This window comes from Pipra filicauda, unplaced genomic scaffold (assembly GCF_003945595.2).
Source record: "Pipra filicauda isolate LSUMZ 115617 unplaced genomic scaffold, ASM394559v2 scaffold493_size893225_pilon, whole genome shotgun sequence".
Classification (NCBI taxonomy): Eukaryota; Metazoa; Chordata; class Aves; order Passeriformes; family Pipridae; genus Pipra; species Pipra filicauda.
In genome coordinates, this window is record NW_024104635.1 from 17,849 (window position 1) to 42,602 (window position 24,754).

The window sequence follows — 24,754 nt, forward strand, 5'->3', positions numbered from 1 at the left end:
CAACCATCCCACCCTTTTGGTATCTCTTGTGTTACTTTTCACTGCCAGTGGCAAGCCGCCTTGGAGGGGTCTTTTCTGCCTACTAGCAGGTATGAAAGCTAGTGGGACCCAGCACTGACTGTGGTGGCATCCTTGTGCTTCACAGTTCAGTTACTTCTACCTCCATGCACCTTATGGAACTTATTTGCCCATTTTCTGTGCTTCCTTATTTTATGGTTTGCTTCCGGTGGGACCAACAGGAAATAAATGGCATTTGCGATGTGCTGTATCTTCCTGCCATGTCCAGCTGTTAGATGGTAGGCTCTTCTGTTGACCAGTTGTCCGTGCTCCAGTGTGCAGATTTGCCTGGTTTGACAGAAAGTGTTTCTCGATTTTACTGCCTTTACTGCTGTGTTTTTGATTATCAACACAGGCCATTCTTTTAACCTTTGTTCTGCTGTTTCTTCTGGTGCTCACACACACCCATTTCCATGCACACTTTGCTCATACAAATCAAAACTTCAGTTTCAAGTCTCTGAAAGCTGATTTCACTTACTACGGAGTCAGCTGAATAGCAGAGGCAGGGAAAACAAGGAGATATTGCAGCTGCAAGTAGAGGACATCAGAGAGAAAGATGTACAGGGAGTGCATTTTAAACAGTAGCAAAAGGTTGCAGCAATCCAGCTGCTCTTCCACTGGTGTCTAACTTAAACAAAGCCTTGATATTCAAGGCTGGAATCACTCACTGCCCTATGAAAATGACACCGATTTGGGACTCCTGTCCCATGCAGTGATGTCTTTTGCCTCACCCAGTTGTGTTGTTTCACATAAACTGGTTCTGTTTGAAGCAGGTAAGGAAGTCAAGTATTGGAGCATTTATATTTGCAAAACATACCCACAAACAGGATAAATCCACCAATGTTTCTTTGTTTTCACTCAGGCCTGAACCAAAACCCTTCTTGAATGTATTTAAGTGGAGAATAGAACATGCTTGCCATGACTGCATTTGCAGCTTCCTTCTGCTTTACTTTCCTGCTCTGTGCTGATGATACTGTTCCAAGTATCCAGCAAAGCTCCTCAGACCATTAGTTCAGATTTCTAAGTGGATTAATGCAGAAACGCATGTTTTCATTGGAACTGGCTGAAAAACAAAAGACAAATAAATATAAGCAAATTATTGTACAGCTTACCTCTCTCATTATCTACTGCTTGAAGTTGGCAATACATTGCTGACTCAATGTTCGAATCATTTTCTACCTTATCAGTCAGTTCTGAAACTAGCTTGAGTATGGATCTCAGTTTTATCATCCTTAACAATCTGTTGACAACCCGAGAATGGATGTATACATACCCAGAGCATAAACCAGTCCAGAACTATCAACTTACTTTTCTAAAGCTAGACCTGACAAACGTGGCAAACTTCTCCTTCTACCTCTCCTTTTTCTATCGTTTTCCAAAAATAATTTCGTTTGTTCAAGTATCATAGCAAGGAGGCAGATATGGGGAAATGTGCACAATGAAAAGATCGCTATATAACATTCAGCAACAAAGAAAGAGCAAAACCACAGGCAGTCCCACCTTGGCCTTGTTCCTAGAGGTGGTTTTCTCTCTATGACCTGAGCAGTGACTGTGACTATGTAGTTTCACATGCCTTTCAAATCAGGCATCAGCAACAGGCAACACAGGCTGGCATTCACTTTATTTTCAAGGTAAACTTCCTGATCCAGAGGGAGCAGTTGATAGTTACTGTTCCTGAAACTTGCATTGCCAACGAGTTGCAGTATGAAAGCTCATCTCAAATGGATTTAGTCCTCAACTTTCTCCCCATCTTTTTGATTCAGTATTTGCTGTGCTTTTTCCCAGCCCCAGCCCTACTTCAACGCTACCAGGAACATGGCATTTCTGCTTCTGTCATGGTTTAATCCAGCCAGCAGCCAAGCCCATACTCGCTCACTCCCCACCAGAAGGACTGGGGAGAGAATCAGAAGGGTAAAACCTGGAAAACTCATGGGTTGAGATAAAGGCAGTTTAGTAGGGAAAGCAAAAGCCATGCACACAAGCAAAGCAAAATAAGGAAATCATTCACTGTTTCCCATGGGCAGGCAGGTGTTTAGCCATTTCCAGGAGAGGAGGGCCCCATCATGCCATGACCTGGGAAGACAAATGCCATCACTCCAAACGTCACCCCTTTCCTTCTTCTCCCCCCTGCCCCCAGCTTCATATACTGAGCATGATGTTGCATGGTATGAAATATCCCCTTGGGTCATTTGGGGTCACCTGTCTCAACTGTGCCTCCTCCCAGCTTCCCATGCACCCCCAACTTCCTTGCCAGCATGGCAATATAAGGAGCTGAAAAGGCCTTGGCTCTGTGTAAGCCCTGCTCAGAAACAACAAAACCATCTCTATTATCAGCCTTGTGTTGAGCACAAATCCAAAACACAGCCCCTCACCAGCCACTGTGAAGAAAATTAACCCCACCCCAGCCAAAACCAGCAGAGCTTCACAGCCCTGCCAGGACACACACTGCTGCAACCAGCACTGATCAGCAGTTGACTGTTAGTCGGGAACAAAGAAAAGTAACGGCATTGCTACATAAATACTACAATTAATTGGGTATGCTATGGTTTTTTTCCTACATTATATGCTTAATGATCTGTACTAGATTCATGTTAGGTTTATGCAGAGAGAGCAGAAGTCAGCAAGTAGATGAGGAAATGTGGCTGCCCCATCCCTGAAGTGTCCAAGGCCAGGTCGGACGGGACTTGGAGCAACCTGGTCTAGTGGACCATGGCAGGGGTGGAACGCGATGAGCTTTAAGGTGCCTTCCTACTCAAATCACTCCGTGATTCTACAACTATACGAAACCCCCACACCCCTTTCAATCACCTCTTGCATATCTGTTTCCCGGGTGATTTGCAGCCAAGGAAGCCTCCAGGCTGGGCGGTTTCCTGCCTCCTGCCCTCTGCTTTCGTTTTCGATTCCTCCCGAGCGCGGCCGGGCGGCGGAGCCCCGCTCCCGCCTTCGGTCCCGCCCGCCGCCAGCCCGCCGGCGCTCCCGCTCCGCTCCCGCTGCCGGTCCCAGGGCGCTGCCGTCCCGCGGAGGGCAGGATGAGCGACCCGGCCGTGTGCTGCTTCCTCACCAGGGCGCTGTGCGCGCAGGGCGGGCGGCTGGGGCTGCCGGAGCTGCAGCAGCACGCCGGGCTGTCGGCCCCGCAGCTGGCCGAGACGCTGGCGGCCGCGGGCCCCCGGCGCTTCCTGGTGCTGCGCGGCGGCGCCGAGGTGCTGGCCGTGTCCGACGTGCGGGTCTGTGCCCGCAGGGAGTGCGGCGGCTGCGAGCGGCTGCACCTCTGCAAGCTAAACCTCATGGGCAGGTGCCACATGCGGCCCAGGTGAGCGCGGGGGGCCCGAGGGGAGGGGAAGGGGAGGGAGGGGACGCCCCCCAAACCCCGGGGACAGAGGCAGCGCTCCCCCTCGGGCACAGCCGCGGGGCGGGAGATCCTGGCTCCGGAAGGACTCGCGTCCTGCCCTCGCGGAGTCGGTAAAAGCCCGAAGTGCCCGCGGTAGGTGGCAGTTTTCTAAAGCCTGGTTTTCTTTGTCAGTATTGCGATTGCTTTGTTTTGTTTTGTTTTAAATCCACTCGCCTTCACACCCGTCCCTCAGCCCCCGGGCATCTCGATGAAATAGTTTACACATATTTCTCTCCAAAGTAAAAAGCAAAGTGCTAGCATGGCCTCTGGTTTCACTCCAGAGAGTTACAAACGTTGAGTTTTGCTGTAACTCACCGCTTCGCTTACAGACTTTTCTGGGAGAGGCACTGCTCGATCGCCCATGTACATCAATCCCGGCTTCCGGAATACGGAGGACTCCAGGGAAGGGCAGGGCAGGCAAAGGTGGTACCTACTTTAAAAACATTAAGATAAAGGAAAACGAAAGTAAATACAGAAGAAAACAACCCAGAGGCTTTCCCGTGACAATCAGTGGCAACAGTGAGCTCTGATGGAAGAATTTGCAGTTTAAGCCCTCAAGCCCCAGGTCTTGTACTGTTGCAGTGTTACTAACCTGCTGGTACCCCACCGGATCCTTCCCCCAGTAAAACAGATGTGTGCTCGGATCTGAAGAGCTTGGAGGGGAAAGGCTGTGTCTCTCAGAGTGCACTAGCAAACCACAAGGATACTAAGATTTTCTTACTGTTTGTTGTATTACTGACAGAACGATGAGCTTCCCTGGGATTCACTGTTAGAAATGCCTTCAGGTGCGTGTAGGCACTCATGCTGGATGACTCTGTGAATTAAAACGTGCAATGAGGTGATTCCCTTAGTAATGATAAACCACTCTGTCCTCTCAATAGCACTAAGTATTTAAAATCACCTTAGTATGTGTTAAAAATTAATAAAGCAAAGAGTATGCCTTTCATCGGAGGGAGGTTGATTAAAATGAGGGGACAGAAACACTGCTAGGTGGACCAAATAGATCAAGAGAGAGACTATTTTCTAACTGATAAGGTAAAATCTAGCTTTGCTTCCAGACTTTGCATCCCTTTTGTTTTAGAATCCCTGGAAAGAAAAACGTCTGTACAAGTTACTGTGGTCTCGTATTTAGTGGAATCACAATTTTAGTCCAGTTAACCTTGTTTTTAACTGTCTCACAAGTAGCTTTTCATTGTTTTGTTTTTCTTTCCTGAATGTGTTATTGAACTCAGTTGTTTAGTTATCATTGTATTTGTGGAGTGTTTTAACCTTTGACTTGGAAATATGGACTCACTGTGTGACTGTCGGGGGAATCTGAAGTCGACTGTGGAGGAACACTGGTGATGGCTCACGCCTCAAGTACTCTGTGGCTTACCTACCTTCACAGCCATGTATTGAGTGCCTACAGCACCTAATAGCCCTAGAAGACTGTTTCTCAGCATCAAAGATGGCACACTTCTGCCCTTCAGACTTTGCAACCTTGTTTATTTGCTTACAAAGCAATGTGTCCAACAGGTAGCAGGGGTCAGGGGAGAAATATCTACTCAAGTGTCTGTACAGAAGGATTGGATCAGACATAGCCTGAGGTAAAAAACCTTTCACAAGGTGAGTTTCAAGAGTTAACTAGAGGCTGAAAGATCATAGACTTGACTCTGGAGTCAGATTAACAGATACTTTTGCTGGATGAGTATGTCTAGTCTTAAGACTGCATCAAATCACCTGTTAGAGAGCAGGACATGAAGAAGCTGTATTTTCTTGTTTCATTTTGGTTTGTTGTTTTTGGTTTTCTTTTTTTTTGCTTGTTTGTTTTGTTTTAAAAAATCAAACTTTCCAGCCAGCAAAGATAACAAATTGTGTTGTTTTCAGCTTCATTATCTCTTTGTTTTGCTCTCTTAGACTCTTGCATCTTTCCTTACATGCCATCCCTGGGACAACAACCTTTTACATTCACAGAATCAAGGGTTTTGCAACCTCCGGTGTTGTTGGTGTATTGCTCTAAAATTAACTTTCCCTCCAGCTGTTCAGATCATGTGACAGTGACTTGTATTTTACTGGAGGTGAAGAATGTGTGGGATAGACAGACTTGGCTTCAAATTTGTGCTGCTAAGTTTTTTTAAAGTGTTGTGGCCACGTCGGTGTTTAAAATGGGGATGATAATGCTCCTGCATTTCACAGAGGAGTTATGCTGTCTGGTCTGTTCTCTGGCTAATTGCAGAGACCACCTAAATGTTTACAGAGACTTTTGCCAAGTCCCCTTTCTCTCATGGCTTTTCCGAAGTTGCACGTTTTCTGAGGTTCTTCTTTAAATCAGCCTGACTCATGGAGTAAACATTGATATGTCTGTCTGTTTTCTTCCAGCTCCTGTAAGTACTCGCATGACATCACCAGTGCTGAGAACAGAAAAGTTCTAAAAAAACATGATTTGTCTGGCCTCAGTGAGGATGAGCTGCGAATCTTGCTTCTCCAAAACGACGCTTTCTTCCTCCCTGATGTGAGTTGTACTGATGTCTTAAAAGAAGCTTTTTGTTCACCAGGAATGGGAGAGGGTAACAGAGAATGTGGAGTTCTGATCTCAGTGTCAACCTGTTAAAATGTAACAGGATTATTCTGAATGAAGTAGGAATGGGGATGGCTATGTGTGAAAGCATCAGAAGAAACAATATAAAGGCCATAAAGTTACTCAAAACAAGCAAATAAAAATGTCAGCAGCTTCATTAGAGGTTTACCAGATACAACTGAAAGACCACAATAATTGTAATGCTTACAGGATAAGAGGTATAATGACCAAAAACCCAGTTTGTTGCTTCTTCTCCAAGAAATGATAGAGACTAGGAAGCAAGGTCCCATTTCCTTTTCCAGTCTTCCTAGGCCTGCACATTTTGGTGCATGAAGGTCTAAGGGAGTGAGAAAAATCTATGAGAAAATGACCAAATGACTGCAGTCATTTTTGTGTAAAATCTGCCTCTTCTAAAGTGCCCTGAGTTTTCATACAGTAATTTTCTATGGAGTTTGTCCAGTTTGTATGCCAGTCACCAAGTTTGTTAAATTCGGCTGAACATTCCATTCCGGGTCTGTGTGTGTGTAAGGGCAATACTGTCTTCAAGGTAAGTACAGCCTGTTACCCTTGTCTTTTGCAGGTTATAATCTCCACAGATCTGTTGACATAACAGTTCTATTGTTTCTTTAGTCCCTGCTGTGACAGGGCAGGACTTTGACAAAACAGATTTTTTTTTGTGTGTAGCATTTTAAAGTATGTTGCGCTGGCAGATTCAAGGAGCATGGTGGTGATAAGCAAGGGGGATTGTTCCCAGTAATGAACATATAGTAGCAACCATCATTGGTTGGTATTACCCTTACGCTCTACTGTGGATCTGTTCAGCCCTCACCACCCATTAATTACCTCTAATTGAGCACCTTAACTGCTATCATACAGTAAAACAGCAAAAACAAGAGAAAACCGTGATTGATGCAGGCCCTTCATAAACCTGAGAGCTGGGAAGAGGGATTGAAAAGCCAACTTGGCTGTTTCCTGCTTAGAAATGCTGACTGGTTGTGTGTGTGAGGACATGGCATATACAGAGCTCTCAAGCAAGGGGATGCTTTGGTATTCTGTGACCTGAATTGGGGTGCAGGGTAAGGAAAAAAACACAACAGCACCATAATGTCAGGGGTTTTCACACTTTCCCTCACCTTCCCTCTGTCTCTCTTTTTTTTTTTTGGTAGGTTTGGGGTTTTTTTGGTTTTCTTGTTGTTTTGGTTTTTATTTGTTTCTTGGCAAAGGCAAGGGACAGCTGCTTTCTTGATGTAGCTAAATAGTGGATTCCCTATTGTCATGTTTTTAAACCCTGATGGCAACTAAGTACCATGCAGCCACTTGCTCACTCCCCAACCCTGGTGGGATGGGGAGGAGAATTGGAAAACAAGTAAACTTGTGGATTGAGATAAGAATACTATAATAATTGAAATAAAATAAAACATACTAATAATAGCTGTAATGAGAAGGAGAGAGAGATGAATAAAGCCCAAGAAAAACAAGTAATTCACAATACAATTGCTCACAACGTGCTGAGTGATGCCCAGCCTGTCCCTGAGCAGCAATCAGTGGCTCCCAGCCAACTCCCTCTCTTTTTTATACTGGTCAGGATGTTCTACGGTGTGGAATATCCCTTTGGCCAGTTTGGTCAGCTTTCCTGGCCATGCCTTCTCCCAGCTCTTTGTGCCCCTGCTCACTTACAGAGCACGAGACACTGAGAAGTCCTTGACTGCAGTGAGCCCTGCTCAGCACTAACTAAAACAACTCTGTTATCAACATTCTTCTCATCCTGAATCCAAACCACAGCACTGTGCCAGCTACTACAGAGAAAATTAACTCTATCCCAGCCAAAACCAGGACACTTACTTCACTGAGGCAGCACTTGCTTCTGGTTTGGTGGTTTATTCTGCTGTTCCTGTGTAAAAATTTCATCCTGCATACTAACATCTTTTAATGTACCTTCCTCCAGATGCTCTGTAGAATTGTTCTCAGCCAGATTCAGTGTTCTGAAAACTCTGAGAGCTTCAGTTTGAAATTTAAGTGGCTGCAATCTCTGCTACCCTAAACTGGTAATTTTGGACACCATACAAAATAATCAGTTATTACCTGATTTTCTATTTTAGTTGCTTTTTTTCCCTATTCTCTTGAGCACCAAAGCAATTCCTGTGCTCTGGCCCCTGAAACCAGTGTTTGACATAAGTTTTATGCTTTTTTCAGTAATTCTTAAATCCAAGTTCAGGCTGTGTGACAGACACTATGAATCCAGTGAATAGTTGTTTTGCAGCTGAAACAGGCCTGATTTTCCAGTTTCTAAGCACTGCCATCCCAGCAATCTATAATTCCCTAGCTGATATATAAATCTATATATATTCAGCTTCAATGCAGCATTAAAACTGTCTGCTGGTGGGAAGAGGGGTTGGGAGGGGACCTGTGAGGGTCCCAGTGTGATGTGTCTGCCAGACAGCTGTGTGTCCTCCTCAAAGAAGCTTTCTTCTTAAGGCTGCTCCTCTGTGCTGCAGGAGCAAAAGTGTTGCTGTGGTGCTTGGTGGACAACATGAAGGAGTTTTTGGTGTGTGATTTGTTGCCTGGGTCTGATTCACTGCTTATCTCTTCGTTGGTGAATAGAGGACTAAAGAAATGTTTTGCTTTTTCCATATGTACTCTAATCTCAAAGCATTCTTCTCACCATTTTTGGAAGCCCAAATGCAGAATAAACTTTAGAAATAGAAAGTGCAAATTCAGTTTTATGCAATTGTCTTGCATCCTTTTTTGGCACTTCCACGCTTGTTGGATTGGTTTTTCTTGAAACAAAAACTGCACAACTTCAAACCCAAAAATGCATGAATCAGCTTAAAACACCTGCTACTCTGTGCCAGAAATCTGTCTAGATTGAAGAAGTCACAATGACCACATGCCTTTTAGTCACCATTTTTCTGCTCTTAAAGCTGCATGCCTTAGAACAAATAAAAATTCTAATGTGCTTTTCCGTTTCATCTTGTATCTTCCCCACTTCTAGACCTGCCAATTTTACAACAAAAAAGGTGGTGTCTGCATGCAGCAAAACAACTGCAACAAGCTTCATGTTTGTCGACACTTTCTCCAGGGGGATTGTAGATTTTTGCCATGCATGAGGTCCCATAACCTCTTGGATGACCATGCATTGAGAGTGTTGGAAACTGGAGGCATTGATGGGAAAATAGCTTCGAACCTCCAGATTATATATGATCACAAGCACATGGAATTCAACAAGGAACTGAAGAAGGGAAATGGTAAGTTGTAAGAAACACTGGGCTTAAATAGGATTTTGAATTTGATAGAGGTATAAACATCTCAGCTAAACCCCATCATCCTTTTGGTGCTTTCAGTACACAACTACAAACCAAGGGGAAATTATTTGAAACAAGCAGTAGTTACAAGGAATAAAGAACCTAAAGTGCCTTTGCAAACTGTGGACTCCACACTGCATGTGCCATCTCCAGAAGGTAAATATCTAGATATTAGTACCAACTGCTTCCATGTGGAATCAGCTCTTGTATTTCCCCTCTTGCAACGTGTACATGTTTTTTTCCTCTCTGCCATTATCTGCTTTCCGGAATTAAGTAAGTCGTGGCTGAATCATGTGGAGAACTGCACTATTATTGCCTAAAATACTGCATGGAAAATAGGTATTGAGTGGCTGGCTAGGGTTTGCAGCTGTTATTACTCATCTGTTGTATCAGCAGTGGAGCACAATTATGTGTGTGATGGACATAATTCTCCACACAGATTGGAATACTGCCAGCTCGCTGAGCTTCTGTCCCAGCAGTGCTGTTCATTCAGTCTTCTCATGCAGGTCCTGGTAGCACCCTGCCTGGTCAGAGACAACAGCAGTTGCCAACAGGAGGTAAAGATGAAGGTACGGATTGTTTCTACCTGTCTAGTCATGAGATCAGTGGTTCTCACTGGGATTAGATTTCACCCAGCCCCACATCTCCCAGGGGTAGTCAGAGTGCAGCTTCTGTGCTTACCTTACGGTATGCTGAGAGCCACAGTGCTGGACAGCAGAGCAGCACTGGCATTTCTGCCCAAGCACCACCACGAGGAGTAGCCTGGGACTGATGTCTGTACTGTCCTGGACACAATTCTTCCTTCCTGGGAAGGAGACAGATATCTTTCTTTGCCTTCTGTACCTAGGGAGTAAATATAGCTTTGTCAGTAGAGCAGTTATGTTTATATACCTTCCAGTGAGTGAATAGCAACTTATATGTCTCCTGTCCTGGGCCTTGGCTTTAAAGCCTGCCAGAGTCCAGTACTCTCTGAACAGGTTCTTTTAGATATTCCACATATGGATGGTGTAATGTTTAATATCAAATTATGTGTGATGGACATAGTTCTCCACACAGATTGGGATATTGCCAGCTCGCTGAGCTTCTGTCCCAGCAGTGCTGTTCATTCAGTCTTCTCATGCAGGTCCTGGTAGCACCCTGCCTGGTCAGAGACAACAGCAGTTGCCAACAGGAGCTGGAGGTAAAGATGAAGGTACGGATTGTTTCTAACCCTCCAGTCTTGAGCTTTTTTGAAGACAGTTGGTGTTACGCAGGTGTTGTGGACAAGCCTCAGTGAGCACCACAGAGCCACTTACTCACTTCCCCTCGACCCCCAGTGGGATGGGGAAGAGAAAAGAAAGAATAAAAACAAGAAAGCTTAAGGGTCAAGATGGGAGAGAGAGAAGAATCCCAATGGATAAGCAGAAGAAGAAAACAAAGCAAAAGCAGTGATGCAAAGGCAGTCACACACCACCTCCCACACATGCCTAGCCAGTTCCTGAGCAAAAGATAGCTAACCCTCATAAAACTCCCTCTTTTCCCTTTATTGCTGACCATTATGCTATATGGTATGCAATATTTGGTGAGTTTGGGTTCTCTGCCCAGTTGTGTCCCCTCCCAACCTACTGTGCACCCCCAAGTCTATTCACTTTGGGGGCAGGGTGAAAAACAGAGGCGGCCTTGATGCTGTGTATCACTGTTCAGGAAAAGCAAGGGCTTAATAGGGTGTTAGCAGCATTGTTTGGGTCAAAAATCTAAAACACAGCATCATATGAGCTGCTATGAAGAAAATTACATCTTATCCTAGCCAAGTCCAGTACAGAGACATTTCTGATATAGTAGAGTTTCCACTGGAAACAAAACCCAAAATATAAATGTTTACTTACCAAAATGTAGCAGTTGCAATGCACAGTTCAATCACAATGCTAATGGCACTCCCATTACAAGTCTGTATAATATGCTCATTGTCACAAAGCTGGGTGTCCCCAGTCTCTGGGAAGGGTTGAAGCCAGCTGAAGCCTGTTGCTGTCTTGAGAATTCTTTTGTTAGTTCTTTAGGTTTAGTACCTCCGTGTTGGGCTGAACTCCCCCCATGCTGGTCTGGCCAACTCAGGGAGAAACATTTCTACCCTGCATTGATCCGCTGAGCTGACACAGCCATTTATCCACCCTCTGCTTCCCGTGGTGTGGAGACAAAGTTGGCTGCTTTGCAAGAACCATGGTCAGCCACAGCCTGTGTTACTACTCTTCCTGACACTGCCCTTGTGCTTCTCCACTGAGACTTCTTCTAGTGTCAGGGTTTATTGGTCAGTCACAAAGCCCTGACTCGTGTGGTGGGCTGTATGGGGGATAGTCAGATCCTGAAAGTGCTTAACTTGGCTACTGCAGTCAAATCTTTGTTATTTCTGGGATGAAGTACCAAGCAGTGTCTTTCTCTTGAAGCAAATAAGGACTGATATGTTCTTTCCTGTAGATAAAAAGGACGATTCCTCTGCTGAAGCTTCAAAGGACAACAAAGAAGTTAACTGTGATGAGATCTGTGTGTTCTATGTCTGGAAGTACTGCAAACATAAGGGTAAGCTCTATAAAAAGTAATGTAGTCACTGGAGACAGTGACTGCAGAGACAGTCCCTGCTCAGTGGCTCGGGCTAGTGGTGGCATATGGAGTGTCAGTGGCAATTGTGCCTTCTCACTCACTGGAGAAACACCCCCCCCTCCTGTTTTCAGCACTCTGTCTTCATTGCTCATACCAAAGCCCAGGGAGAAAGCCTCAAGGTGTAAAATCTGCTGGTTCCTTTTTGGGTTTTGTTGGTTTGCTCTCTGTGTTATGATTACAGAATTCGACTATGTCTGGTCTTATTACAGATAAATGCAAATCTGTTCATTACCATTTGCCATATAAATGGGAGATATATGATGGGATCACCTGGAAAGACCTTTCCATGATGGAGGAAATTGAAAAGGCCTATTGTGACCCAAAAAACAGCAGGTATAGTGATGCTGGACTCCTTGCTTGGAGTACTGTGATTGAACCCCTGTGGAAAAACTCCCATTTTCTTCCAAAGATGTCTGACTTCCATAACTTCTGGCTACTGAGCCTCTCAGAATCTGGGAGGATGTACAAATGAGAATTTTTCCTTTTAAAAAGCAAAGTAAAAGTGATTGCATGGCAATATCACCCCATTTATGTCTTCTAAAAAGAACAAAACTGTATCTTACATTTAAAGCTCTGTGCAGGGTAAAAAGCAAGTGGAATACAGTGTTTAGAATATCAGCATTTCAGATAATGAATCATAATTTATTTACAGTAATGAAGTTGGGCCTTGTAACAACATATCAGAGCTGGTCCTTCTCTATGGCTGTTCTTTTCCTACTACAGCTAGTATGCGTCATAAAAATAACAACAACAATAATAATAATAATAGCAATATCTGTTGTATGCCTAGAGATATTTTATGAGATGGCCCTTGTGTAAGCAGCATATCTCTTTTTTTTCCTGTTTTTCTTTCTATTTTAAGTCCTTTCTGAAAAGCCCCACTGTGCCACCTGGATTCATAGGGGACCCCAAGTCTGGCTTCGAAAAATGTATAGTAATTTTAGCCCATGCCTCTTAAGGCAACAGATGACTTTGAACTGCATCTTGCTGGATGGTGCAGATCACAAGCAAGATTCACAAGAGGAGGCTGCTTTCAAAGCCTTCCTGCCTGGGAGTTAACTTCTCAAGCCTCACAGGAGTAAGAGCCCAGAGCTCCAGTGACGAATACAGTTTGCAGACCTCACAGCTGTGATGGTTGTGACTGCATCCTTTGTAACCACAGGAAAAGAACCAAGTTGATAAGCTGCGTGTACCTACAAAATTCTGGTTTTGCACTGAGACAAACTGGAAACTTTCCTTATTGCAGAGTACCTTTTGCCATGCGGTACTTGTAGTCCCGTGCTGTCTGTAAAGCTGGCAGTGCCACATGTGGCCAGTGACTGAGATGGCATTCCATGTCTCACAGGCCATAGTTTGCTTATGAAGCTTGGATATGGTTTTCAGAGCTGTCATGTGCTGTGGAAAATACTCTTTATTCAGGCCTAATCAAGTTCAGTCACATTATATTAAAGAAAATTGCACAAGCCTAAACAGAGGATTAGAGGATAAAAGATCTACTGTTAACTGTAAAAACCCTGAATTTGTCCTTACAGCATAGCAAGCAGGAACATTAACTTCCAGACAATGACCTGCTCTTCTTGTCCGGTTCGACGCCTCTCTACACCGTCATCAGTCACAAAACCCACATTCGTACTGACCACACAGTGGATTTGGTACTGGAAGAATAACGAAGGCCAATGGACTGAATATGGAGAGCAGGTGAGTTCATATCCTGTGCTTTGAGTCACTTCTGCAGGAGTATGTGGAGCCTCTCCCCCACTCCCCTTTACTCAGCAGGATTAATTAAGTGAATCCTTGTGCTTGAATTTTACAGTGTCAGGTAAGGCAGCAAAGCTACAGATGTTCATAACAGATGTGATAAAATGCTGACAGGCTGGAGGGAAGGGAACTGCCTTTTGGAGTTATCCATGGCTTCTCCACAGATCGAACATGTATACACAGTCCTTAAGATAGACGGGAAGTACTTGCCTCTCTTTGAATCATTGCCCTGCTTCCTTGGACGTGCAGGGGTTGCTTTGCTCTCTCAGATAAGATGCAGTCTTTTTCCTTGGATGGCCAGGTCCTCTGATGAGACACTAACCTATCTGAAAAATGCAGGAAAAGAAATAAGGAATCTCACCTTCCCCCAAGGCAAATGAGTTTTCCTCATATGCTTTACAGTATAGCTGTCCAAATGGTAGAACACAAAGGTGATCCAGGGACTTGGAAAAGTATGCAGGGAAAGATCTTGGATATAGTGCAGTTGGTAAAGGGCCTCAGCCTCAAGGAGTAAGCTTCAGAGGCATCCCAGCTCCAGGAGAGATCACTGCTGTGCAGCCCACTCCTTAGCAGGGAGAGCTCGAAACCAGTTCACTCAGGCTGTCCTATTTGTGGAATAAAGTGGTTGGCTCAGAGTTAAATTACATGCGAAGTAAAAGAGAAGCGTGAGACTCCTTAAACCTGCAACTTTCTTTACTCCTTGACAAATTAGTCTTGGAACAACCACCTGCTATTCATGTGTTAATCACATGGTCAGTGTTCATTTCCAAGCTCATATGCATCAATGCTCACCATGTCACCCTGTGCCTTTGTGGGTTTTCAGAGAACAGGCTGGAACTGGAAAAGTTCATGGCCTTGTCATGGCCTAGGCCATTACTTCCTTTGGGGCCTGAACCAAATAATGAACACTAGTTTGGTGAGGAGCCGAGTGCAGCTGTCACACCCAGATGGCAGCTCAGCCCCTCACAGCCGCTCGCTCCCTCCCCTGCCTCAGGACTGCTGAGGGAATCAGAAGGGTAAAAGTGAGAAAACTGGTGGGATGAGATAAAGACTAAGAGATAAAGCAAAAGCCATGCACACAAGCAAAGACAAACAAGGGATTCATCCCCCCCTTCCCATGGCAGGCAGGTGCTCAGCCATCCCAGGAAAGCCGGGCTCCACCACGGTCACAGTGACTTGGGAAGCTGAACACCATCACTCCAACATCCCCCCTTCCTCCTTCTCCCCCGGCTCTGTATGCTGAGCATGACCCCACATGGTCTGAGATGTCCCTGTGGCCAGCTGGGATCTCCTGTCCTGTCCCCTCCCAAGTCCTTGTGCCCCCCAGTCCCTCACTGGTGGGGCGGGTGGGGAGCAGAAAAGGCCTTGGCTCTGTGCAGGCCCTGCTCAGCAAGAACTAAAAGATCCCTGTGTTACCAGCACTGATCCAGCACAAACCCAAAGCACGGCCCCTACAGCTACTGGGAAGAAATGTAACTCTACCCCAGCCCAAACCAACACAACTTCTTACAGGATACACTCCTGTCTGTCATTACTACTTATGTATTTGTGTCTACGTTATGAATGTCCCTTACTCATGCATGCTTCAGGCCACCAGAGTTCTGAGTAGATTCCTCTTCATCCTACTCTTTGCCTCTTCTTTCCCTCCACCCAAGCGAGTTATCCAGGGTTTAGTCCTGACTGTGATACTCTTCCTTCTCTCTCTTTTTTTCTCTTCTTCCCACAAAGGGAGAAGGGGACAGTGTGGACTCGCCATCTTCTGCTATTCTTGAGAATTTGTATCAAGCAGATCCAGATGCCACCATATCTTTCCAGGCTGGTCAGCATCATTACAACCTCAATTTTAAAGGTACTCATTCTCACGTACAACTATGCAGTGCTGTACGAAGACTTAACTTGCAAACTCTCCCAGCTTTTAGAAGCTATGACTTCCTTTCCTGACACTACCATTTCACTTATTGGAAGGGGAAGTGAGGTAAGTGACCGTCCAGAGAAAATTCCTTACAAAAATAACCTTCTTCCCCCTTATTCCTTGACACTCTCCAGACTCACATATGACCAGAAATAAAAAGATTCATAGTCTTCACATAAAGTCATAGTAAACCTTAAGTAAAGTGAATTAACTCTGTGGATGGTAAAAAATACAAATCAAGCATCTTTGTGCTGCTGGAGTAACATTTAAAGAGCATGAGGGGCTTGAGGGAGCAAGCAAGATAGGCACAGGTTCAATCACAGTTACAGGAAGGACAAGCTTACATAGGCTTTGTGCAACTGTTCTTCAGCAGGTAGAATTGGTAATGAATATGCACTTTCTATTAAAGAATGCCTGTTCTTAATTAATGACCCCATCCTGCAGATTTATTCATTTTTTTCCTGCTCTTTTTCTCTTCAAGAAATGACCCAGACAAACATTGCTTTTAAAACTCGAAGAGAGGTCTGCAGGAGACCAAAATTTGTGTCTTCTGAAGATGTGCAGAAGATTAAGAAAGGGTAAATGATGCTCTTTATGTTGTTGTTTTTTTCATATTTCAGAAGTGATTATAGGGCAAAATGGCTGCCAGTGCTGGCAGTAACTGTGCAAAGAACACAGCTGCTGTTGGGAGGAAGCACATCCCTGGCACTGAACAGAGGCTGTATCACAAACTGTTGGCTTGGTGCCTCACCTGGCATCTGGGGTACTTGTTACTCCAGGTACTACGGCCACAGTTGTTACTTAAAAAAGCAAGTGCAAGAGGCCTGTGATGGAGTGGCATCATGCAAAGCCCAGCTCACAGTCTGAGGCCATTTCCCAGTTTCTTCGTGGTTTATCTTGTTAATTTTTAAATGCAGGAATTAGCCAAAGGGCATGCTGCAAATTTGAATGTTCAGAGCAGTACTAGAATTACTAATTACTTAATTTTCTGTGTTTGCACACAGCCAGAGGGATTCTTCTATTCCAAATCAAGCCTGTCCTAGCCACTGGGATCAATCTGCACTGCCTGACTTGGGATACAAGGTATCTTTTTTCTTTCCATACTTGTAATTCTGATGGAAAAGCAGGATTCAAAGCTTAACTGAATCAATTCTAACTGTGTAGATGCTGAAAAGGGACAGGAGTGATTTCTTGGGGGTGTGTGCTAAAGATCTTTGTGATCTCCCAAGAACTCCTGAAAAAGGTGCCAAATTCCCTTGAACTTCACCTGCATTTTAGCTATTTATTTATATGCAAACCCAAAACTCACCAAGTTCGAGACAAAAAGATTCACTGTTAAAATTAAAAACTGCCTTACCTTGGTTACTTAGTGGACCAGTTAAGCAAAGGGCTTTTATGAAGCATGTATTTCTTCACTAGAAGCTGGACTGAGACCAGACCCTGCAAACCATTAACAGGCTGTCCAGTAATGCTGTCGTGGCTGTTGGTAAATGAACTTTGGATTGGAAACCTAGGAAAGGAGATCTCTATATCCTCCAGTACTGTCGCATACATCACAGATCTGAGCACAGACCTTGGCCTCCAGGAATGGCAGAAATAAAGAGCTATGGCAATAAAATAAGAGAACATTTGGAGTGATCTCTTCAACAAAACAAACCCACCCACTGTCAGCCCAAAGTGTATGTTCCTATTTAGTTTACCAGGGCCAAAATGTGTGGGTGTTTTTTAGCTTACTACCTCCAGCAGTTGTTCTGGAAAAGCAGCACAGTTTGTGGAAGTACTACAGGACGCTAGAAAAAAGGCTTTTTTTGTATTAGACTTGTTCTGGTCAGGTCACTGTCACTAATACTAACTCTGCTCCTTCCAAACTCCAAGGGAAGCAGAGCTCACAGTGTGATATCACAGAGTACTGTGCTTGTACAGTCACACACTAATGGAAATCACTGTCAGGGCAGTGATTCTTGCTCTGCCTCGGGAACTCCTCTCCTTGATAACGGGACAGCAAATGCTCACACTCAGCAGGATTTTCCTTTTCAGGCCTGCAGGTGAAAAACACTGAAAAAGTTGTGTAGTTATGAAGTATCAGCCTGCACTAGCTATGACCCTTTATTAGCAGTGGAAGCATCCTTGGGGAAATGAGGACAACCCCACAAAGTTTTCATGGAAAGGAGAACAGGCTTTGTTTTCTGGAGGCCGACATATTATAAAATAATAGCAGTACCTTTCTTACAGGATTAGGCCTTGTGCCACATGGCTGAGCCTCTGTTTTACCTAAGAAGGTTACAGTTCCTCAGGAAAAGATCACAGAATCACAGAATATACTGGGTTGGAAGGGACCCATCAGGATCATCATTCCAGCTCCTAGCCCTGCAAGGGACACCCCCAGAGTCACACCATCTGGAAGATGCAGCATAGCAACAGCAGAAGGACATGGAGCTGCTGGAGCGAGTCCAGAGGAGGACACCAAGATGAACAGAGGGATGGAGCAGCTCTGCTGGGAGGAAAGGCTGAGAGAGTTGGAATTGTTCAACTGGAGAAGCTTCAGGGTGACCTAATTGTGGCTCTCCAGTGCCTGAAGGTGCCCTCAAGAAAGATGGAGAGACTATTTACAAGGGCCTGGAGTGACAGGACAAGGGTGAATGGCTTCACACTGACAGAGAATAAGACTAGATGGGATATTAGGAAGAATCCTTCCCTGTGAGGGTGGTGAGGCCCTGGCACGGGTTGTCCAGAGAAGCTGTGGCTGCCTCATCCCTGGAATGGATGGGTTCCAAGGCCAGGTTGGATGGGGCTCAGAGCAACCTGGGATAGTGGAAGGTGTCCCTACTCATGGCAGGGAGTGGGACTGGATGAGCTTTAAGGTCCTTTCCAACCCAAACCATTCTCTGATTCTAAATAAAAGATGTAGTACTGAAGTACAGTGACATAATTTTAATCCTGTAGGTGATGGTGAACAGCTTGAACTGTGGTGCCACAGAGTGTGCAGATAATCAGGTTTTGCTCATCCCAATTCTTTTATGTGTTGTGTTGTAAAGCAGCTTTGGAAAACGCTCCTCTATTGAGACGCAGGAAATTTTGCTCAACCTTGTTAAGGCTTTTAAATAAATTCAAAGAAATGGTTCTTTCTTGTGCAGGTGACTTTATTCTTCATCTATAGACTTCCCTGTGACAGGTCTCTTCATTAGTAAGTACTTAATGCACAAGCTGGGCATGGTGTCCAGAAAAGCACTTCTTTATGCAGCTGTGAAATACAAGTCCTATTTTATATTCTCTCCAAACTCAGCCTTCTAAAATGTGGAGGTTTTGCCTGGTAGGTCAGGATGTTGGTTCCCTGTTACCCTCCAGGATGGCTCCAGCTTTCCTGCTTAAAACATCCCACTTTAGAACGTGGGATGTTGGGCATTTCACTTTATGGCATGTTGAGTCCCCACCTGGCTTGGGCTGCGGTGAAGTGGAAAGTATTATCAGGTGACATCAGTCTGCCAGCATCATGCTTTTGCAGTTTATGGAGATAAACATTAATTCCAGAAGATTAAAGACATGGGTTACTTTGGAGAAAAAATGGAAAATTTATGTATGACATAAGCAAGCAGAAGAGCTCAAATAATGTTTTAATCATATTTTGCATTAACTTTTCCTTGGGAAAAAATGTGCATTTCTTAACAGATTTTTAAACATGAAAAGTAGGGATAAATAGACAAATAAAAGAATAATAGATTATTAATAGACTTAGTTACCTTCAGGAAAGGAGATGTATTTGCTTAAGCAGGTATTTAGTGTCACATTTGTTTAGAATTGTAGCTTCTTTTCTTAGGTCTATATTTAAGTGCAGCTTTCCAAATTCTAACTTTGAAAAGTTAAGGTGCTACAATGCCAGGAGGGTGTATGTGCTTTTTGTTTCCCAGCTGAAGCTCCCATAAATGTCTGGTTACAAATGATACTGTTATCTAACATCTTTTGTTCTTAATCAGCTTTAGATATAAAACTGACACTATCTGGAATAATGAGTCAAGTTTTCTTTTTTGTGATTTCTGTTTCACTGAGATTTAAAGTTGGAAGTGTCAGCTCTTGGAGATGATAAACCTGTAACTGATGCTTTCAGCATCCTTTCTGAAGAGAGGTGAGGTGTCCTTGCAAAGCAGGAGTGACATACTGACTTACTTATTATTTAATTATTCACATAGTCACTATCTAAAGCATTACATTACCCTTATAAGCATAGTTTGGGGACCCTTCTGGAAGTGCACCTGCTGTAATTAGGCTTCCACATGTTACGAGCCAACTGAAGCCTCATGTCTTCTTATGCTTGGTTTGTATTTTATAGGCAGTGGTGATCAGCAGTGTGACCTCTGAATACAACGCAATAAAGCAGCTGTTCCATCAGACTATGAAAACCTACAGCATCCTTAAAATACAGAGGATTCAGAATCCATCCCTCTGGAAGGTGTTTCAGTGGTTAGTATTTGTTTCCTTACCCTTATGGGGAGGGTGTCCTGTATCTGCTGTCTAGGAAAGAAAGGAGGTTATCACCTGTGCTTTAACATGACTGCTTATTTCCTTCTCAGGAGCAGTTTCAGGAGTGAAATTAGTGTCTGAGGCCTTTTGTAGAATGTCATGCTCCTGTGGGGAGGTTCTTTTTGCATGGTTCCTTGGAAGAAGGGGAGAAGAGCATGGAGAGAAAGATACGTGTGACACAAAACTGGGATGAGCATACCCACTGGGATGCGGAATAGTGATTGTGTGAGGGATTGAGCAGTAACTGCCTGCTGCACACATGCCCTGTCTGTTTAGAGTATATGAAATGCTAAAAAAGCTAAGGGCTGCCTGGGTCTTTTTGTTCCAGTCAGATTTATTTAAGGTACTTTTGCTGACTGAAGTCAGTACTCACTGAGAAAGAATCCTTGCGTTTGAATTTCATGATCTCTGAGTTCTAGGGCTCCTTTCTGGTTTTCAACATCTGCATCAGTGATACTGAGCTCTAGGTAGATGCCAAGCTAGATACCAACAGATTTGAGCTGGGGCTCAACCAGATTCAAGTTAATTGGGTAGAAGATTAAGCTGTTGCATTGCACAGTTGTCTAGTTTAAAACAAGTATTCAAGGACTGTATGGAATTGTAATGGAGTAAAAATACTGCTCAAATAAGTGCTTTCCCCTGCAAAGTGACAGAAGCCAGGAAGTTATCTGCTAATGATTGCATAAAACCTTTTCATCTAGCAAGCCACAGGAGACTTCAAAACATGTAATAGTGCATACTTTTTATCCTACTCCAATGAGATAATTAAACTAAGCAGGCAGAATTTAACATTGCCAAGTCCATAGGATCATAGAGTAGTTTGAGCTGGGAGGGACCTTAAAGCTAATCCAGTGCCACCCCCTGCCATGGGCAGGGACACCTCCCACTAGCCCAGGTTGCTCCAAGCCCTGCCCAGCCTGGCCTTGGACACTTCCAGGGATGAGGCAGCTACAACTTCTCTGGGCAACCTGTGCCAGGGCCTCCCCACCCTCACAGTAAGTTCTCAATGAACAAATTTCAGTCCATTGCTTTTAACTTTTCACTTTGTAATTTACATGTTGGAAGGATTCTCCCCTCCCCCCAGCCCTGCTTACTTTGTAGCTGATCGTTTTCTGAAGAATATTACTGTCTTGTCCACTTCAACAGCGTCTGAAAACCCGAGGGATGTCTGGAGGCAGTGGAATAGTGGATGTCTGGAGGCAGATGGGAAGTACTAGTTGAGCCTTTTGTTGTGATTCCTCTTTTGACCCTGTTCATAGCTTAGTTTGACTCTGGCCTAAATCAGTGAGGTCTGCAGTGGTGGAAGCAGGCTCGGTTTCTCTCCTGGCCCGGTCTCCTCAGCGGCGCTGATCTCCCCCAGGGGCAGGAGCTCAGGGTGTTGGCACGAAGAACAAGCTGCCTGTAGCTTTCAGCCACCGCAGAAGCACGGAGGCTCCATGGTTAGCGCTGCCTCCACTGCACTGAGAGTCAGGGTGGGGAGGAACAGGAGACCTTAAAGCAGCATCAGTAGGACCCTACAGAGGAGCGAAAGGGTGGTACAGCGGAGACTTGCGTCAATGCTTGCTTAAATTCAGAGTAAAGTCAGAATTATCTAGAATTGCTGAGCAGTGGTATCAGTACAGTACTTATCTGGGACTTGTTCAGCATGCTTCTGGTCTGTCTCATCTTCCGAGCTGAGAGGAGAAGGCAGGCTGGAAATCTCATCTAGCTGACATTTACAAGCACGTTACAGAGTTGTTTGAGGTTTACTTTTTTTTGATTTTTTTTTAAAACCTCTTTCTCCCTTTTCTACCATGGCTCACATTCTCCTCCTCTGCATTTTTGTCAGGCAAAAGGAGAAGATGAAAAGGGAAAATGGAGGAAAGGAAGTGCAGGAAAAGCTCCTGTTCCATGGAACCAACACCTCCTTCATGGAAGCCATCTGCACTCGGAACTTTGACTGGAGGATTTGTGGAAAAAATGGAAGTAACTATGGAATGGGTATGTAGGAAGTGACTTGGTGTGTTAGATGTCTACCCAGACTCCCCTGATAGTGGAACAATCAAGTCCTGAAGTCTTTAACTATAGAAGGTGGAAAAAAAAAGGTACGAATAGGTATTATGATCTTCCTTCTTCTGAAGAGGGCTGGGATTTGCTTTGTGTGGGGGCAAGTCTTCTCACAAGATGTCCAGACAACTGATGTAGGAGTTTGCTGTAGATGGGATCTTCTGATGCTTGAGGTCATAATTTGAACTTGCAAGAGAAATTAGTCTTTATGGCAGGGAGCAAGAAGGGTGTGCATTCCCTCACTGTGAGCATGGAAGGCCCTCATGTTTTCTTGTCTGTCCCTCTCATTGTAACACACAATACCTGTAGTGAGCTTATATTTATTGCTTTTTAAAAAATTACTCCTGAAATAGTGAATTCTGAATGGAAGTTATATGGTGAAATCCTTTCTCTTGCAAAAATTTTGGTGATATAATGTAACCTGAGTCAGAGGAGTCCTGAAAGTTAGGTCAGATACCTCCTGAAAACCAAGGGGATGCTCAGTTTTTGCTGTCTCTGTGTAGATACTCCTTAAAACTACATTTTCATCTTGTTTTCCAGGAAGTTACTTTGCTAGAGATGCTTCCTATTCCCATGCATACTGTCAGGCTGTGGAGAAAGGACACATGATGTTCGTGGCTCGTGTTTTGGTTGGAGACTACATTAAAGGGAATGCAGCCTATGTTCGCCCTCCAAGGAAGTCTGCGGACGGGCTTTGGTTTTATGACAGCTGTGTGGATGATGAGTTAAATCCTTCTGTTTTTGTTGTCTTTGAAAAACACCAGATTTACCCAGAGTACATAATAGAGTATAAAGAGGATGAAAAAAAATGTGTTATATCTTAGAGGGATCATGGCAGTTTGTATCCCTCATCTTGTTTTCCGTACTGCAGGTGTTCTCATACGTGGTGACTTCTTTCTTCTTAATACAGTTCTTTGGAATGTTAATCCAAACAAATTTTGCATTGAGGAGGGCTGGCAAAACAGATGTTACACTTGAGACTAACTGCCTTCTCTTCTCTTCTTCCTCTTTTAAATGAAGCAGACATTTGGATAACTGTAGCAGGAAAATCAGAATTGTGGGATGGGAAATTGAATGTTATGACTTCTGTGGGCAAATAATTATAAGTGCATTGTCTTAAAAACAGAGAGGATTTCTCTTTGTAAACTGTTAGAAGAAAAATTAACAGTACAGTAGTTTTTAAGGAAGCTTTCAGGTTTTTATAGAGATTCTTTTCAGTGCAGAATTCATCTGTTCTTGATCCTCTAATCTGTCATTACTGTAAACAGCTCAGTGTGGGTAAGAATGAAGAGTCTCTTTTCAAAATACTGCTTGTTAATGCTGATACGAGTTTCGAGTTCAAATGGTAAAAAAAGAAAAAGCCTATATTTAGGATATTAATCCACATCGTTCATTCCTGAGCGGAAAATTTTCATCTGTACAATGACAGATGGATCAGAAAGTTGTTGGATCAAATTCTTTGTGGAGATCTGCAGTAACTTGTTTTGACCTCTACAAAAAGAGAGCTGAACTGAAGCTGTGAAAGCCACAGCCTATGAGTAAGCAGACACTGAAACTGAGGGTTTGGCTGCAGCTAATGGCTGTAAGGGTACAAAGGCTGTGTCCCAACAAGCCAGGCTTTGCAGTGGATGTGGCCACGTAGTTTCTCAGCGCGAACATTTGCTCCGCGAATGTGATAGGACAGGAGAAACTTCTTAAGAAGCATCGAGATTTTCTGTCCTATTTGCGTTAATTTTCGTTTTTCCAGATGTAGGACACAACTGGAAGAGACCGGTTACGTTCTCTCAAGGCCAGTGGTAGAACTGCTGTCCTAAGACACTGTCCACATGTTTTGTTGCCCACGTTGCACCGGGCAACGCGCTGACAAGTGAGGTTCCTTTGTGTTTTGAGGTAGCTGTGGGTGATCCCACATACTGCTTCCCTGACTCTGCTTTGGAGAAACTCGCTTTCTCCACAATGTACAACCCTAACAATGATGTCTGAGCCCTTTTTTGCAGTTACCTGCTTTTTATTGTTCCCAAAACACCCCACCAGAAACTTGTGCAGAGTTTCCACTGCATTTTAATAAGGACTCTGTAAGCTGACGGAACTGAAGACCCTCTGTACAAAGATGTCTTATTCAGGCAGTCTAGCTGTTAAGAGGGAAACTGTTGGTGAGGACAGAGGAGCAGTAATTTTTACTTTCAGATAAGCTTTACAGTAACACCAATAGCCTTCCAGTTTTTTGCATCTGTGATATAAATCTGTCAGCCACTCAGAGATTGCAAGTTCCCAAGAGGATGGGAAAAGATAAACCCAGGAAATCTTATTAAAATGACTGTCTTAGAACTAAATGAAAACATGTGTCAGTAAAGCATTAAAAGGGGAAGATTTTGCCACTTTTTAAGATCTCTCTCGTTTGCCTGTAGAGTTCCTGAATCACTGACTTTGCTATATTTGCAAATAAAATGTGTTTTCAGTCAGTTTCTGCTTGTTAGTGTGCCGTTTGTCTCTATACCTAAACGTGGCAGAGAACCAGCTGCTGCCTGTGCTCTGTGTTTTCCTTCCACATGTCTAAACCAGAACTGCACAGATGTGGGTTGGCA

The 24,754-nt window shown here is 44.1% G+C and overlaps 2 protein-coding genes across 5 annotated transcripts in view; one reads left to right on the forward strand and one right to left on the reverse strand.

The window, feature by feature from the left end:
• Positions 1-833: 833 nt before the first annotated feature.
• TTC38 (tetratricopeptide repeat domain 38) overlaps positions 834-24,754 on the reverse strand; it is a 51,645-nt gene continuing 27,724 nt past the window's right edge. For 2 of the 3 annotated variants that reach the window (XR_005565540.1, XR_005565538.1), the window contains 3 exons: positions 9,986-14,022; positions 3,761-6,339; positions 834-1,120 (listed from right to left, as the gene is read on the reverse strand). The gene's annotated coding sequence lies outside the window, so the exon portion shown is untranslated. Of the gene's footprint in view, positions 1,121-3,760; positions 6,340-9,985; positions 14,023-16,965; positions 17,213-21,217; positions 21,638-24,754 lie in introns of all 3 variants that reach the window. The other variant, XR_005565539.1, reaches the window with a different exon arrangement.
• Positions 2,975-24,632, forward strand: LOC113999172 (zinc finger CCCH-type antiviral protein 1-like). Of its 2 annotated transcripts, XM_027742392.2 has the most exons (15): positions 2,977-3,367; positions 5,804-5,936; positions 8,995-9,247; positions 9,344-9,460; positions 9,811-9,873; positions 10,428-10,496; positions 11,756-11,857; positions 12,148-12,271; positions 13,471-13,636; positions 15,425-15,545; positions 16,090-16,186; positions 16,613-16,691; positions 19,933-20,063; positions 21,952-22,103; positions 22,710-24,632. In XM_027742392.2, exons 1-15 carry the CDS (start codon positions 3,087-3,089, stop codon positions 22,991-22,993), a joined length of 2,172 nt encoding a protein of 723 aa, XP_027598193.1. In that variant the 5' UTR covers positions 2,977-3,086; the 3' UTR covers positions 22,994-24,632. The 2 variants fall into 2 exon arrangements, with proteins under 2 accessions (XP_039242510.1, XP_027598193.1); XM_039386576.1 differs by lacking the exons at positions 19,933-20,063; positions 21,952-22,103; positions 22,710-24,632 and adding an exon at positions 17,841-18,102 and having other exon boundaries at positions 2,975-3,367.